General features: G+C 37.6%; 1 protein-coding gene and 1 non-coding gene across 6 annotated transcripts in view; both read right to left on the reverse strand.

Annotated features, from left to right (window-relative positions):
• Positions 1-12,263, reverse strand: part of POLA1 (DNA polymerase alpha 1, catalytic subunit) — a 196,566-nt gene that overhangs the window by 159,634 nt on the left and 24,669 nt on the right. For all 5 annotated transcript variants that reach the window (XR_009725699.1, XM_061355136.1, XM_061355133.1 and 2 more), the window contains exons 16-26: positions 11,859-11,943; positions 11,043-11,104; positions 10,223-10,312; positions 8,273-8,389; positions 7,236-7,411; positions 6,639-6,768; positions 6,181-6,300; positions 4,932-5,028; positions 4,248-4,372; positions 2,284-2,433; positions 1,934-2,056 (exon numbers count right to left, since the gene is read on the reverse strand). Coding sequence is in view for 4 of the 5 variants with exons in the window: in XM_061355136.1 (XP_061211120.1) it covers positions 1,934-2,056; positions 2,284-2,433; positions 4,248-4,372; positions 4,932-5,028; positions 6,181-6,300; positions 6,639-6,768; positions 7,236-7,411; positions 8,273-8,389; positions 10,223-10,312; positions 11,043-11,104; positions 11,859-11,943 (1,275 nt within the window). In the remaining variant the exon portion in view is untranslated. The remainder of the gene's footprint in view (positions 1-1,933; positions 2,057-2,283; positions 2,434-4,247; positions 4,373-4,931; positions 5,029-6,180; positions 6,301-6,638; positions 6,769-7,235; positions 7,412-8,272; positions 8,390-10,222; positions 10,313-11,042; positions 11,105-11,858; positions 11,944-12,263) is intronic.
• LOC133213143 (small Cajal body-specific RNA 24) lies at positions 4,535-4,665 on the reverse strand. Its single transcript, XR_009725705.1, has one exon. It is a non-coding gene; the product is annotated as a small Cajal body-specific RNA 24 (non-coding RNA).

The raw sequence follows: 12,263 nt of genomic DNA on the forward strand, positions 1-12,263 counted from the left end.
CGGAAAGGACCTTAAGATCATCAAGTTCCAACCCCCCTGCCATGGGCAGGGACACCTCGCTCTAAACCAAGCGCCTCGTCCAACCTGGCCTTGAACACTGCCAGGGATGGAGCATTAACAACCTCCCTGGACAACCTATTCCAGTGCCTCACCACCGTAACAGGAAAGAATTTCCTCCTTATCCAATCTAAACTTCCCCTGTTTAAGTTTTAACCCATTACCCCTTGTCCTACCACTAGAGTCCCTAGTGAAGACTCCATCCCCAGCATCCCTATATGCCCCCTTCAGATACTGGAAGGCTGCTATGAGGTCTCCACGCAGCCTTCTCTTCTCCAGGCCGAACAGTCCCAACTTTCTCAGCCTGTACACAGGAACACCAAAATTTCATGCACCATTATCTCATAACAGATAACTGAGAATAAACTGTATGTGAAACAAAAAGTACTGTGTCGTCCCCCCCAAACAGAGGCCAAAAGCGCAAGCATACATACAATACCAAGTTCGTATGTGACAGCTGCTCTGTATGACTAATGGAGATCATAAAACCCCCCAAAAGCCAAATTCATGACTTGTAAAATCTGCTAGAAAATACAGAATCATACAATCATTAGGGTTGGAAGAGACCTTAGGATCATCTAGCTCTAACCCTCCGCCATGGGCAGGGACACCTCACACTAGACCATGTTGCCCAAGGCTCTGTCCAACCTGGCCTTGAACGCTGCCTTGAACACATAAAGCTATGATACTCAGCTGCTTTTCATATCAACCTTGTAGACAAATAAATCAGAATTTTACAAGCAACAACAACAAAAAAACACAGTACTTGCTTAAAAGAAACATCAACTTCTGAATTCACACCAATGAACAGCACATTTACAATTATCACACCTGAGAATTATTTCCTAGTATGTAAGGCTAACATCCTGGTGACATAAACTGGGAGGGTATCAAACATAGGGATGTCTCTAGGGACCTTTTTAGACAGAATGATTTTTAAAAACAAAGATGTGCTATCAGAAACAAAATGCCCCTATGCACATCAGCTGGATGGACCTTCAGCACATTGGTAGTCCATAGCTGGGAAAGCTGTGCCCTCACATCACAGGAAGTGCCTCTAGACACAGACATGAACTCATCCATCTTCCTGCTCAACTAAAAGGCTGACCAGCCATCCTGTCACATCTGCTCTTGGCACCATTGCAAATTCCTGCTTGATATTCTTTTCTATAAAAAATTAATATGAAGCATAATGAAAAATGTGTTTTAAGACACCATATCAGTGGCACATTTTGGATCCTCAATGATTAGTTTTCCCACTAGGACCAAACTGATGTGATCGACATTCATCTGCCATGCTAACCAACAGCAAGAGTAGTTTTACCTATAGAGTTAATGCCAACTCTTAAAATCTGGCCTCTTGAGGCTAATGCAAAGCTTCACTTTAAGGAACAGTTTCTGAAAATAAGACCCTGATATACAATTCACTGTCATCACGTGATTAATTAGCCCTGTTATAAACTTTAGTGTTTCAGGAACTCAGCATACTAGTGCACAGGACAGCCTGGCCAAAGACAATCTCATCCAAAGCTGAAGCATACCACCAAATCAAAGGCTGACCCATCAAGCAGAACTGGAAATTCATGGAAAATGTGAAAGTGGGCTTGATTTTTCTTGTCACCATCATTTGGTCCATTAAAACTAAGCAGTTCAGTGCAAAACAAGGTTCTAGCTAGAGCCTCAACTTGTACTTTGAGACATCCTTTTCTAGACACCAGTTTCATTTTTTACGATTTCTGCAGTACAACAAAGATACAGAAACAGTTCTGAAAGGAAAAGTAGTTTCAAAACCAGGACCATCCCCCAATTCAGTTAAAAAGTAGATGGCTTAAATTCACCTTTTTTGCATGTGTCTGTAACCTGTTTAATGACTTACCTCTCTCCCTTTATGTGTCACCAAAGCAGCCAAAGGCTTGGCATAGAATCTGCTGTAGGAAAATCCCAGGCAGCCATACATACTGTTAGCAGTGAGTTTCAAAGCTTTCTGTCTTATATCATACTGAAACGAAACATAACCAGCAAAAATGATACAGCCACAGCCAACAGAGAACAGAACTTAATGTTCACAATTACATTCACAGCTTTTTATATAGTCTGCAGCAATGATGGGCTACAAGTAAAGCACATTACAATCACTGCTCCCTACTAATCATCCCTATTCTGCAAGGCTGATCAGGGCACTTAAAGGGAATGGAAGGAAAATCAAAGGAGTTCTCTAAAACACACCTGTAAATAAAGGTCAGGATTTAAATCTGGCTGTTTCATTAACTGCTTAACTTGACGTCTTCTCTCCACCAGTTTCTTGATTTCTTTAGGCAAAATTCCCATTTCCAGAGATGGGTCCGGAAGCTCTGGAATTTCTTCCTCTTCTTCAACCTGTCAAAGGATTACCAGTGTTTATCATTTGTTTGCTTGAAGATTAGATTTTAGTGTGTTAAGTGAAAAGCTTGGGGGAAAACACACAAACCCACACAGGTTGTATCTATTCCCTCAGACACCCAAAGCCTAACTTAGAACAACCATGAGAGGTTTTCTGTAGTGTTTTAACTATATTAATTAGTCCCTGCTGGGGGACTGGGACTAAGCTTGCCTCTGGGAGAAAACAAAGACAGGCAGGGACCAGTAACAGGAAGATGTATTTGTTTTTTTAATGCGTGTGTGTGCTTTTTATATATACTATGTATGTGTATACATATTAAAAAAAAAAAGATAAATAAAGCACACACACCCTCTACTCTGAGGCATATATAGATAGACATGAAAATTACAAGAAAAGTACACACACAAACATTTTCTTCCATGATGAAAATAAAACCATGTCCTTTCTTTTTATTATCATGTAAGTATTTTTGATGTTCAGAACTGTAAAATGGAGCGCATGCTCTGTGGAACTGATACTCTGAATAAGATAACTGGCCAAAGAGAAATCAACATTAACAACAGAATGAAAACTCCACCCAAGCAACTCTTGATTATTGCAAAACAACCACCTAGCAGAAAGCACACATTCTTCTTTCTATCATAACTGAACAGAATCCTTGGACAGGAAAATTGGAAAGACATTTCAAGCACCATGAAAGAGACAGAAACATACCAAGAAAGGGCAACAGAGACACTATGAGGTTGGAAAATTTAATAAGACAGTCTGGGAAGACCCACAAGAAGAAATGCCACCAAAACCTAGCAAATTATCATTCCATGCTAAAAATCAAAATGAGCTGCTTCAGTCTGAAGCACACCAAAGAAAGCAGGGTCAATCCAGCAAGAGTTTGGAGAAACTTAGTGACAGAGTTCCATATACTTTTTTCCTCATTTCTGCTACGGTACTGATATACCAGTCGTTATGGGACTAAAACTATGTCCCATAACTACGTATGCACAACATACTAATTCCAACCTGTGAGCTGATACCAGTTAAAAGCCTCAGGTTTAACCTTTAGACCTGACCAACTCACTGCTTCAGTTTACAGTGCAGCTCCAGCAACAACTCTGCCAGCACAGCTGATGAAATGAGAATAAGCAGCCATGGATAAGCCATGGCCAACACAGCTGCTGAGAAATCAGTACATGGAACTACACCTTCAGGAGTTTTTTCAGTTATGCTTAATACCGTTTAATGCTGTATTAAACAGCTGGTCCCACAGTTGACATAGTCACAGTATCACCCCTTAACACACACCCCCAAGACACACACACAGTTTTCCTGACATCTGATCAGGGTTGAGCTCATATTGCATTCTTTCCCCCAGGCAGAAACATAAGACTTGTGTCAGGTATGTTTACATGAAGTCTGTGGCACCTTAACTTTGGGAAGCTCCTACCAAGTTAGGATGTAATTGGTCAATGGCCTCAGAAATAGCTAGGATGACCTGCAGCTGGAAAGGGCCAACAGCCTCACTACAAATACTGTTTCATGAGGACAGCAAGATTTTATTTAGATGGGAGAGAACTTACCAAGATTCTGTAAAAGTATTACTGAAAGGAAGATGACAGACATATAATAGTCAAAAAGTCCCAAAACTTACTATGATACATCTTGAAAAGAATCACTTCTTTTTTAATGTGCAAGAGGGGAAAAAAGCCCACAACATTTAATAATGAAAGTGAACAGTTTTTTACAAAGCTGATACACAGAAAACACACTGAAGCTAACACAGTGTAACTTAAGTCACAAGTTAAAGCACACAAACCTCTGCCCTTTTCTGTGCTTCTGATGACAGTCGCTGCACTGTGGTAAAGCAGATGTTGAACTCCTGAATAATCGATGGGTACAAGCTGTTGAAGTCGAGAAGCAAAATAAACTTGTCATAAAAACCTAAAACAGAGTTTAAAACAAAAAGTCATAATTACTCAGTCTCCCTAAGGACTTCATCCAACTCTACAATTAATATTTAAGCGATAGCAATATATTGTACTACATTCAAGTATTTAAATCCCTTAAAGTAGCTGTTGAGATGCAGCAATACCCATTATAAAAAGCTGTCAGAAGTGGAACGATCCAACCCCATTAACTCACCAGAGTTGAACAGATAGCTTCTGTGTTGCTATAGGACACTTGTACAGTTTTCCCCACATAGAGGAGAAACTGAAAGAAAACTTATGTGTCCATCAGAAAATCATACACAGACACACAAATCTAATTCCCTGCATGACCTTCACACAAAAAGTTAAGGAAAAACCATCCCAAGAATAAGTAATTCCACAATCAACATTGAGAGTTTTCTTTCATGCAACAATCCCCTCCCAAACCCCCTGCCCCAAGCCACCACACCAAACTCCCTCAAGATACACAGATGTCCCATTGCAATCTCTCTGCATTAATATAACCTACCTGTCTCTAACTTCATAGAAGAAAGAAAATTGCCACATCTTACCGACTTTGGGATCCAAGACTAAGCCCCCAGCATATGCTGCTTTCTTTTTCCCTATCTTTGATTTATTCTGATCGTCAATATCTTCATCTTCATCCACCTACATTTGGCATTTAAAAAAGTCATTATATAGTCTCTAAGATTTCTATACTGTTGGAGGAGTCATTTTTGGCAAATCAAATATGAAACTGGGAGCTAGTGGATAGAATTACTTTTAAATTACATACAAAACATGGTGTTTCCATTATGATCCTTATTAAAGTTCTCTATGTGTTGACACAGCATTCAAACCAACTCCTACAAGAATAAACTGCTACCTAGACGTTACAAAGACCCTAAGGAATTGTCATAATTCAACACTGCACTAGTATGCATTTTGTGGCTGGCTATGAAAGCCAACACTAGGGAAAAAACCAACTCATGATCCAAAGGAAATACTATTGACCAGCTAAAATGTAGGTTTTGGAAATACAATGGCTGGGCTTTAATAAACCAAATAAAACCCTCACTTAACCGTAAAGAGTATTCTGCTATTCATTCTGTTGCAGTAAGTATTTTTCTCCCACTTGTTCAGTACTATTCTGAATCATTTAAAATTCCAGCACTGCTTTGATACAGCAAAACAAGCAACAGAACTTACTGTTTTGGAATTTGCCATTGAACTTACTTAAAAGCAAAATACAGCGAAATACAGCGAAATACAAACACATTCTCAAACTTTAATTTGTTTACTAACAAACTTACAGATTATTTCTAGAGATATTATTTACACTGGTTATTATCCAAGGAAATTAAATATATTTTTTTAATGCCTTTGGGTATTTCACCCGCATTCTCAAATTACCCACTGTACAAATTATACTCAAAATACTGTTCATCAGCAAAATAACTGTAGGGCATATGTACACCCATTAAGCAACAGTCTTAACTTTCTGCATTGTTACCCTGTGCAGACAAGTACTCAGCTTATTTCAGTTTTAAACTAAAAGAGCACCTGACTTTCCATAGATCCGTGACACAACAAAAAGATGTTACACTGTCCCTTTAAACCATGTATTTTTCCATTATCAACTCAACAAAAAAAAAAATCTGAATTAAGCATAAGCTGTACCGTTATGTTTCAGGTTATATCCAACACATTTGGGTTTTCCCTGCTCTCACAGAACAGTAATATGCAAAAAGACAGAAGAAAGTTTCGGGTTTTTTTTTTCTTTTTACTAAAAGTTCTTAGGAAGAGAAAAATTGGACCCACCAGCTTCTGCAGAGGCTTTTTAAACACTTGTTTGTCTGGCACTATGTAGTCTTTCTCGTGAAATGCATGAAGCAGCAAGAACTCGTTACGTTCAGATCGTCCACCCATCATTGTCCTTGACTATAGAGAGGAGTGGAAAATAATTCAAAGCAAAGCATAGAAAACACTCTCATACAGACATAGACTAAGGAATGTCCTTCAACTATGTTAACGCTCACCCAGCATTACCACTATTCTGTATAATCACCATGCACAAAACTCGAATATGACATGTTTAAGGAAGTTTTGCATTATTACTTAACTGGGACATCAAAATCAAAGACTCATCACAGCAAAAAACTTACAGCATCATGTATTCTCAGTTAGTGTTCAGAAGTCAAAACTAGTAAATCAAACACAGAAAACATGGAACTACTTTGTGGGACAATGGAGAGGGTCAGAAACTAATAAAAATGTACCATAACGTTTCCAGAGATGTTTGTTATTTGAAGAGCCAGTGGCAGAACATTCAGCTCACACATGATCTGCAGAATGAACCTAGCATCTGTCCAGGTGTTTTCCAGCATAAACATTAAGCGAGGAGAATCGCTGAGAAAAGAAGGGGGAAGGCATAGTAAAGCAAAATCATCCTCCTTCGTCGTAGCTTAGGCCTACATGCTGTATGAAACATCTAGCACACTACTGTGTGGTATCTAGCACACTAGTGTTGAATTATATAGCATCTTTAAATTTTGGAAAACAAACAAAAAATCACACAATAACAAAACAAACCTTTCAAAAAACTCCAAACCAAGCCTAACAAATGCAAAACTTATGCCTGTATATCCTATTAGTATATATAAACCAATGCTCCCACAAATCAATTTGCTTTGCACATAATAAGCTACCAGCCACAAGTAGTTTGAAGCATTATAAACTACTTTTATTTTACTTTTCAAACACCAATACGCTAAATCAGCATCTCCATAATCAAATAAAAAGCATGACACTGTATAGTGTGAAACTCGCTCCTCTACTTTCCAGTGAAGGATTAAAACCACAAATCAACAACATACCTGTACATATTCCGAATTTCCTCTGGTAGAATTGTTACCCTCTCTTTTTTCAAGATCTGACGGACCAGTTCAGGCAAATGGTAACTTTTGCAACGAATTAATTCTTTAGCAGAAATTTCTACATCACAGATCATTCGACCGCAGGCAGCATTCCTTTCAGCAAACCCTCCTCGACCCTTAACCATGCCATACAAAGAGAGAAAAGCCCAAACAAAATGAGACATACAAACATTAGTGAAAAATATCTATCCAAAACATAAGCTTACAGGATTCAGTCAAGTCAGTTGGTCACTAAATATTCTAATACTTTAAATTCTCTACTAAACACCGCTAATACTCAAGCTTTATAACTACGCCCTAATAATGGTATCTTTCAGTACATATGGATATTAAGCAGTAGTTACTTAACTATCATTACTAGTTAGAACTTAATTCTTAAACTGCCATGCATTTTTTTTTTCATAATTAGTCTCAACAAGAACATGTGTTTGGATTTTGGTTTTTCTCCAAATATATTTTTTGTACTAACAGGAGGACAAAAAAAGTCATAGAACAAACTATGCACAGATACTCATCTTGGCCTCTAGGAAGGACAGGAACAGGCCACAGTCTGACCATGTTCAGCACTTCCAACACTCCAAGCCTCACACATTGTCCTCTGAATAAATACATACTAAGAATTACAGAATTATTAACTCAGCAGGTCTGTATGGAATGATTCACCTACCAACCCAAATTACATTTTCTCATTTTACAGTTGCAGCAGACAAAGGCTGTTGCAGTAAAGACTATTGCAATTAATCTGTCATTACCATCATCTAGTTGAGATACGTAAACTAAACTAGCCTAACTTGAAAATTAGTTTAGCTTATTACTATAATAAAAGTCATATAAACATTCATGATTTGTGATCTAGGATACATGAAATTCAGCATGACCAGCAGTCAAAACACATCAGTGCCACATTCATAATTCCTCAGCAAAATTAATTTATTTTTAATCACATGCAACATAAAGGGGTTTGAAAGTCTTATTACCCCAAGCTTTGGCATATTGGACCTCCTCAGTCGACCTATCTTGGACCAGTGAGGGACTTTGCACACATTAATTCTTTGAAGCAGCACTTCCAGATCAAATCCATAAATATTATGACCCTTGCAGCAGAAAAAATAACAAAAAAAGGTTACAACAAATGCAAATTGAAAGACTTACTTTCCCACACTCAGTAGCCTTTGCCCTTCGTGGTTTTTCCAACTAATTGATGGCATTATCTCTCTCATAGAAAGCACTTTCTAAAAGAACATTCATTAACAGTACTCATTAGTCTTAACACTAACAATACTGTTCAGCAGAATACCAAAAATCAGCTGTGTAACTGGCTTACAGCACACACAGTTGAGGTTTATGCTTTGATAAAAGAGATTAGGATTTAAAGCTTAGAAAAAACTAAAAAAACGCAAAACACAACAAACAACATTATTTATATAACATATAAATTTAGCTATGAGTTTTCATCCATGAAAGCCTCAATATTTACATTAAAATGGTGCAATTTTTTCCCTTGATACAACAGGCATAGCTGTTAAACCTGGATAGGAAGACATTGCAACCATTTACGTATCACAGAAGCATAGAATGGTTTGGGTTGGAAAGGACCTTAAGATCATCTAGTTCCAACCCCCCTGCCATGGGCAGGGACACCTCCCTCTAGACCAGGTTGCTCAAGGCCCCATCCAATCTGGCCTTGAATACTGTCAAGGATGGAGCATTCACAACTTCTCTGGGCAACTTGTTCCAGTGCCTCACCAGCCTCAGACTGAAGAATTTCTTCCCATTAAAGTACTCCACCAATATTTGCAAAGTTTAAACAGTTCTGAAGACAGTGGTGACACTGGTCTGTAACCTCAACTGTTAACAAAATCCTACATGAATACAAGCCTACACGGACCAGTCAGTCCATGCAGACTGCATGTCACACTTGCAGTCAGGAACTGCGGGTTCACTGTATCAGATACACCTGTGTAGGTCAACGCTGTGCTATAGAAGAAGCTCCCTGAAATCATCAGCAGCATTATAGCCATAGCTACAATGATACAGCTTGCTTTTCAACAGTACTAAATAAACCAGGTGCACACTAAACTGCACTAACACAGCTCTGCTGATTTTAGCATCAGAGGTCTCATACCCCTACTACTGGCATTTTCAATTTAAAACAACTGGCTGCCGTGTTTCACCTCATTCCTTCTCACAATCACCAGGAAGCTGAGCTCACAAGACAAATACCAGATTCCATCCACAGTGAGCTGAAAAACATCAGGAACCTGACTGCTCATTCCATCCTATTCCCACCACCTAATTATTTGTATTACCTACAGAAGAGTAACAAGTTGCATATAACCAACTTCAGATTTATAACCAACTCTAAACTGTCTCCAAAATTTCATTAATGGAATGACTGTCCATTAAATTAACAAAAAAGAAAATGAGTAATTATAATAAACACTGAGCTGCCAATACAGTAGAAAACATAATAGTTATTACAAAACTGCTAAGAGCCTGTGGATTTATACAGAATATCATTTTGATTTACAACATAAACACAATCTAAAAGTGACACAAATTATATGAGCATCTGAACTGAAACAGACTCAAATATACCAAGAGCTCCAATTTTTCTAAAAAATCACAAGGGTTTTTTTTGTTGTGTTTTGTCTGAGTAATGAAAAAAAAAATGTTTGTTTTATATACAGTGGAAATACTGCCTATTTCAGGTATTATGGGAAACAATAGGATGTATAAAATCCTGTGAGGGAAAATTCTGTATCACCTTTGTATCAAAATATACCTGCTGTCTTATAAGCAAATTCAGTTCATAAGGCAGTCTAAGATAAACATTAAAAACTTACAAGGGGACAAAAGGAAAACAGTAAAGCTGGCCAGCTGACACTGTGCTTTAATTTAACTGACAAAGTCTCAGATCTACTCACCACAACAACATCTGGGTCAATTTTGTGAATCTTTGCAAGGAAAAATCCCAGCAGCGTTCTCTCTGTTGCAGCAATTTCTATTTTAGCATTCTAAAAGAAGCAAGAGAGCACCTGATTTCAATGACCCAGTAAGTTTAAAATGTAAACATCTCCTTTTCCCTACTTGTTACTAGACAATAATAAAGCACCACAGAGTTTTCCCTTCTTTCTGTAATTCAAGGAATTTTGTTGTCACTCCCACAGACATAGAAAGCTTTACTCAGAGGCTTTTTTCCCGTTTTGCTTTTGTATGCAGGTGTCTAGTGATATTTTAAGAATCAAGCACACCAGGGAAATGCTTCATGTGCATCCTCCACTCACATGCTTAAGATCATACAGAAACAGAGGAAAACAAAAATAGGTTACTTTATTATTCTGTCAGCAATCCCAGTACCCTTTAGAATGTCTTCTGAATTCTGACAGACTTTACTCTTCAAGGAAAGAAGAAACAAACTCCCCCAGTTTACTATGAGTATCCAGTCAGGTATAATGAAAACAAATGACAATTTTAGCCTCTCTGCAAAGCCTTTCCAGTTCTTTTGTCTAACACTCCATCTATTTTATGACCATGAGTAGCAGCAATACTGAACCACACAGACACACCCCTTTGTTTTTACAAGCAGCACAGAATGAATACCTGAATTTAGGTTTGCAGGGTGGAAAACTAATGAAATAATCATACCATTCCTTTGAATATTTCTCTTACACAATATACCCAAAGCAACATGAAGTTCATATTTTAAAAGGTAATGCAATCAGAAGGCTAACAAAATGAACTCACCTTCCTTTTGATAACTTCTTTGAAGTCATAAGGAAAAATGCAATCATTTGGTTTGGAAACAACTGCAAAAGAAGTTACATTTGTTCTTACATACAAATCCTTAATTATACCTTCCCCATAAGCATCCATTCACAACACAGGGAGTTAAGGAAAACTAACCTCTAATTCTAAAACGCTAGCCTTATGTGAATACTTGTCTTAAAAACTGAGTAATAAAGCATTAAACAACTTTAATAATTCATAATTATGAATCCATAATTAATAATAACTATGGCCCTCTGCTTCCAAAGAACATGCTCTCACAAGGATTCAGCACTCTTTCAACGGAGTTCTGAATCTCAAGGTTTAGCTGATTTTAATAAACTTGTTTATAAATAAATATGACTTGTTTACTTTTAAAATTCTGTTCAGAAGATCTAAAAATAACTAAGTGGCAGTAAATCAATGGTCTAACACAATGGGTGAAGTAATCCAAGAGAACCCATGATGAAGTAAAACCAATAAGAATGATAGGAAACTGCATAGAGCAGGTTACTTCACCTCAAAGGAAGATTTCTTTCAATAAGGTCTTCAACAAAATGTCAGTAACCAGGGAAGTTAAAAACAGGGTGAAAAGCCTGCTTGGGAGGTGAAACTTTGCTATTTACTTATTCTAAGCTACTACTGCTGGAGTGACAGAAAGCAAAGCAAGCAAACAACCGAAAACCACACAAACTCCCCCACCAGGACCACAAACAACCCATAACCAAAAGCCACAACAAAAGAAAACTTCAGAAGGAATTATATTTCTATTCCTAAACTGTTCCACATACGTACCACAGAAGTGTGTCTGAAAAGGAGGCTGAGGTGGAGCCTTATCCAAAGGAAATTTCTGATGAACCAGAGATGCAAGAGCCACTATCTATAGCAAGGAGATACAGAACACGCAACTTAACTACTGGCAAACCCCGTTTTTCCCTCCCCTCCATTTTTTTAATTAGTTTCCTCATATATTTTCTCTTGTTTCTACAAAATATGTTCTTTCACAAATATAAATAGTTAAAAAGAAGAAAAATTATCAAATTATATCAAATAAAATAAGCAGAACTTACTCCTAAACAATTATCTTAGAAATTTGAGAAGGAAATAATTCCTTTGGAAAACTGCTTTTATCAAATTTTGCTCTGAATCTGAAAAGACCACACAATTTAAAGGATCCTCCATAAAGTGCAGGGGAGAGGT

This window comes from Neopsephotus bourkii, unplaced genomic scaffold (assembly GCF_033783945.1).
Source record: "Neopsephotus bourkii isolate Nb327-2 ecotype Australia unplaced genomic scaffold, CSIRO-AGI_Nbou_v1 NB_780, whole genome shotgun sequence".
Lineage (NCBI taxonomy): Eukaryota > Metazoa > Chordata > Aves > Psittaciformes > Psittacidae > Neopsephotus > Neopsephotus bourkii.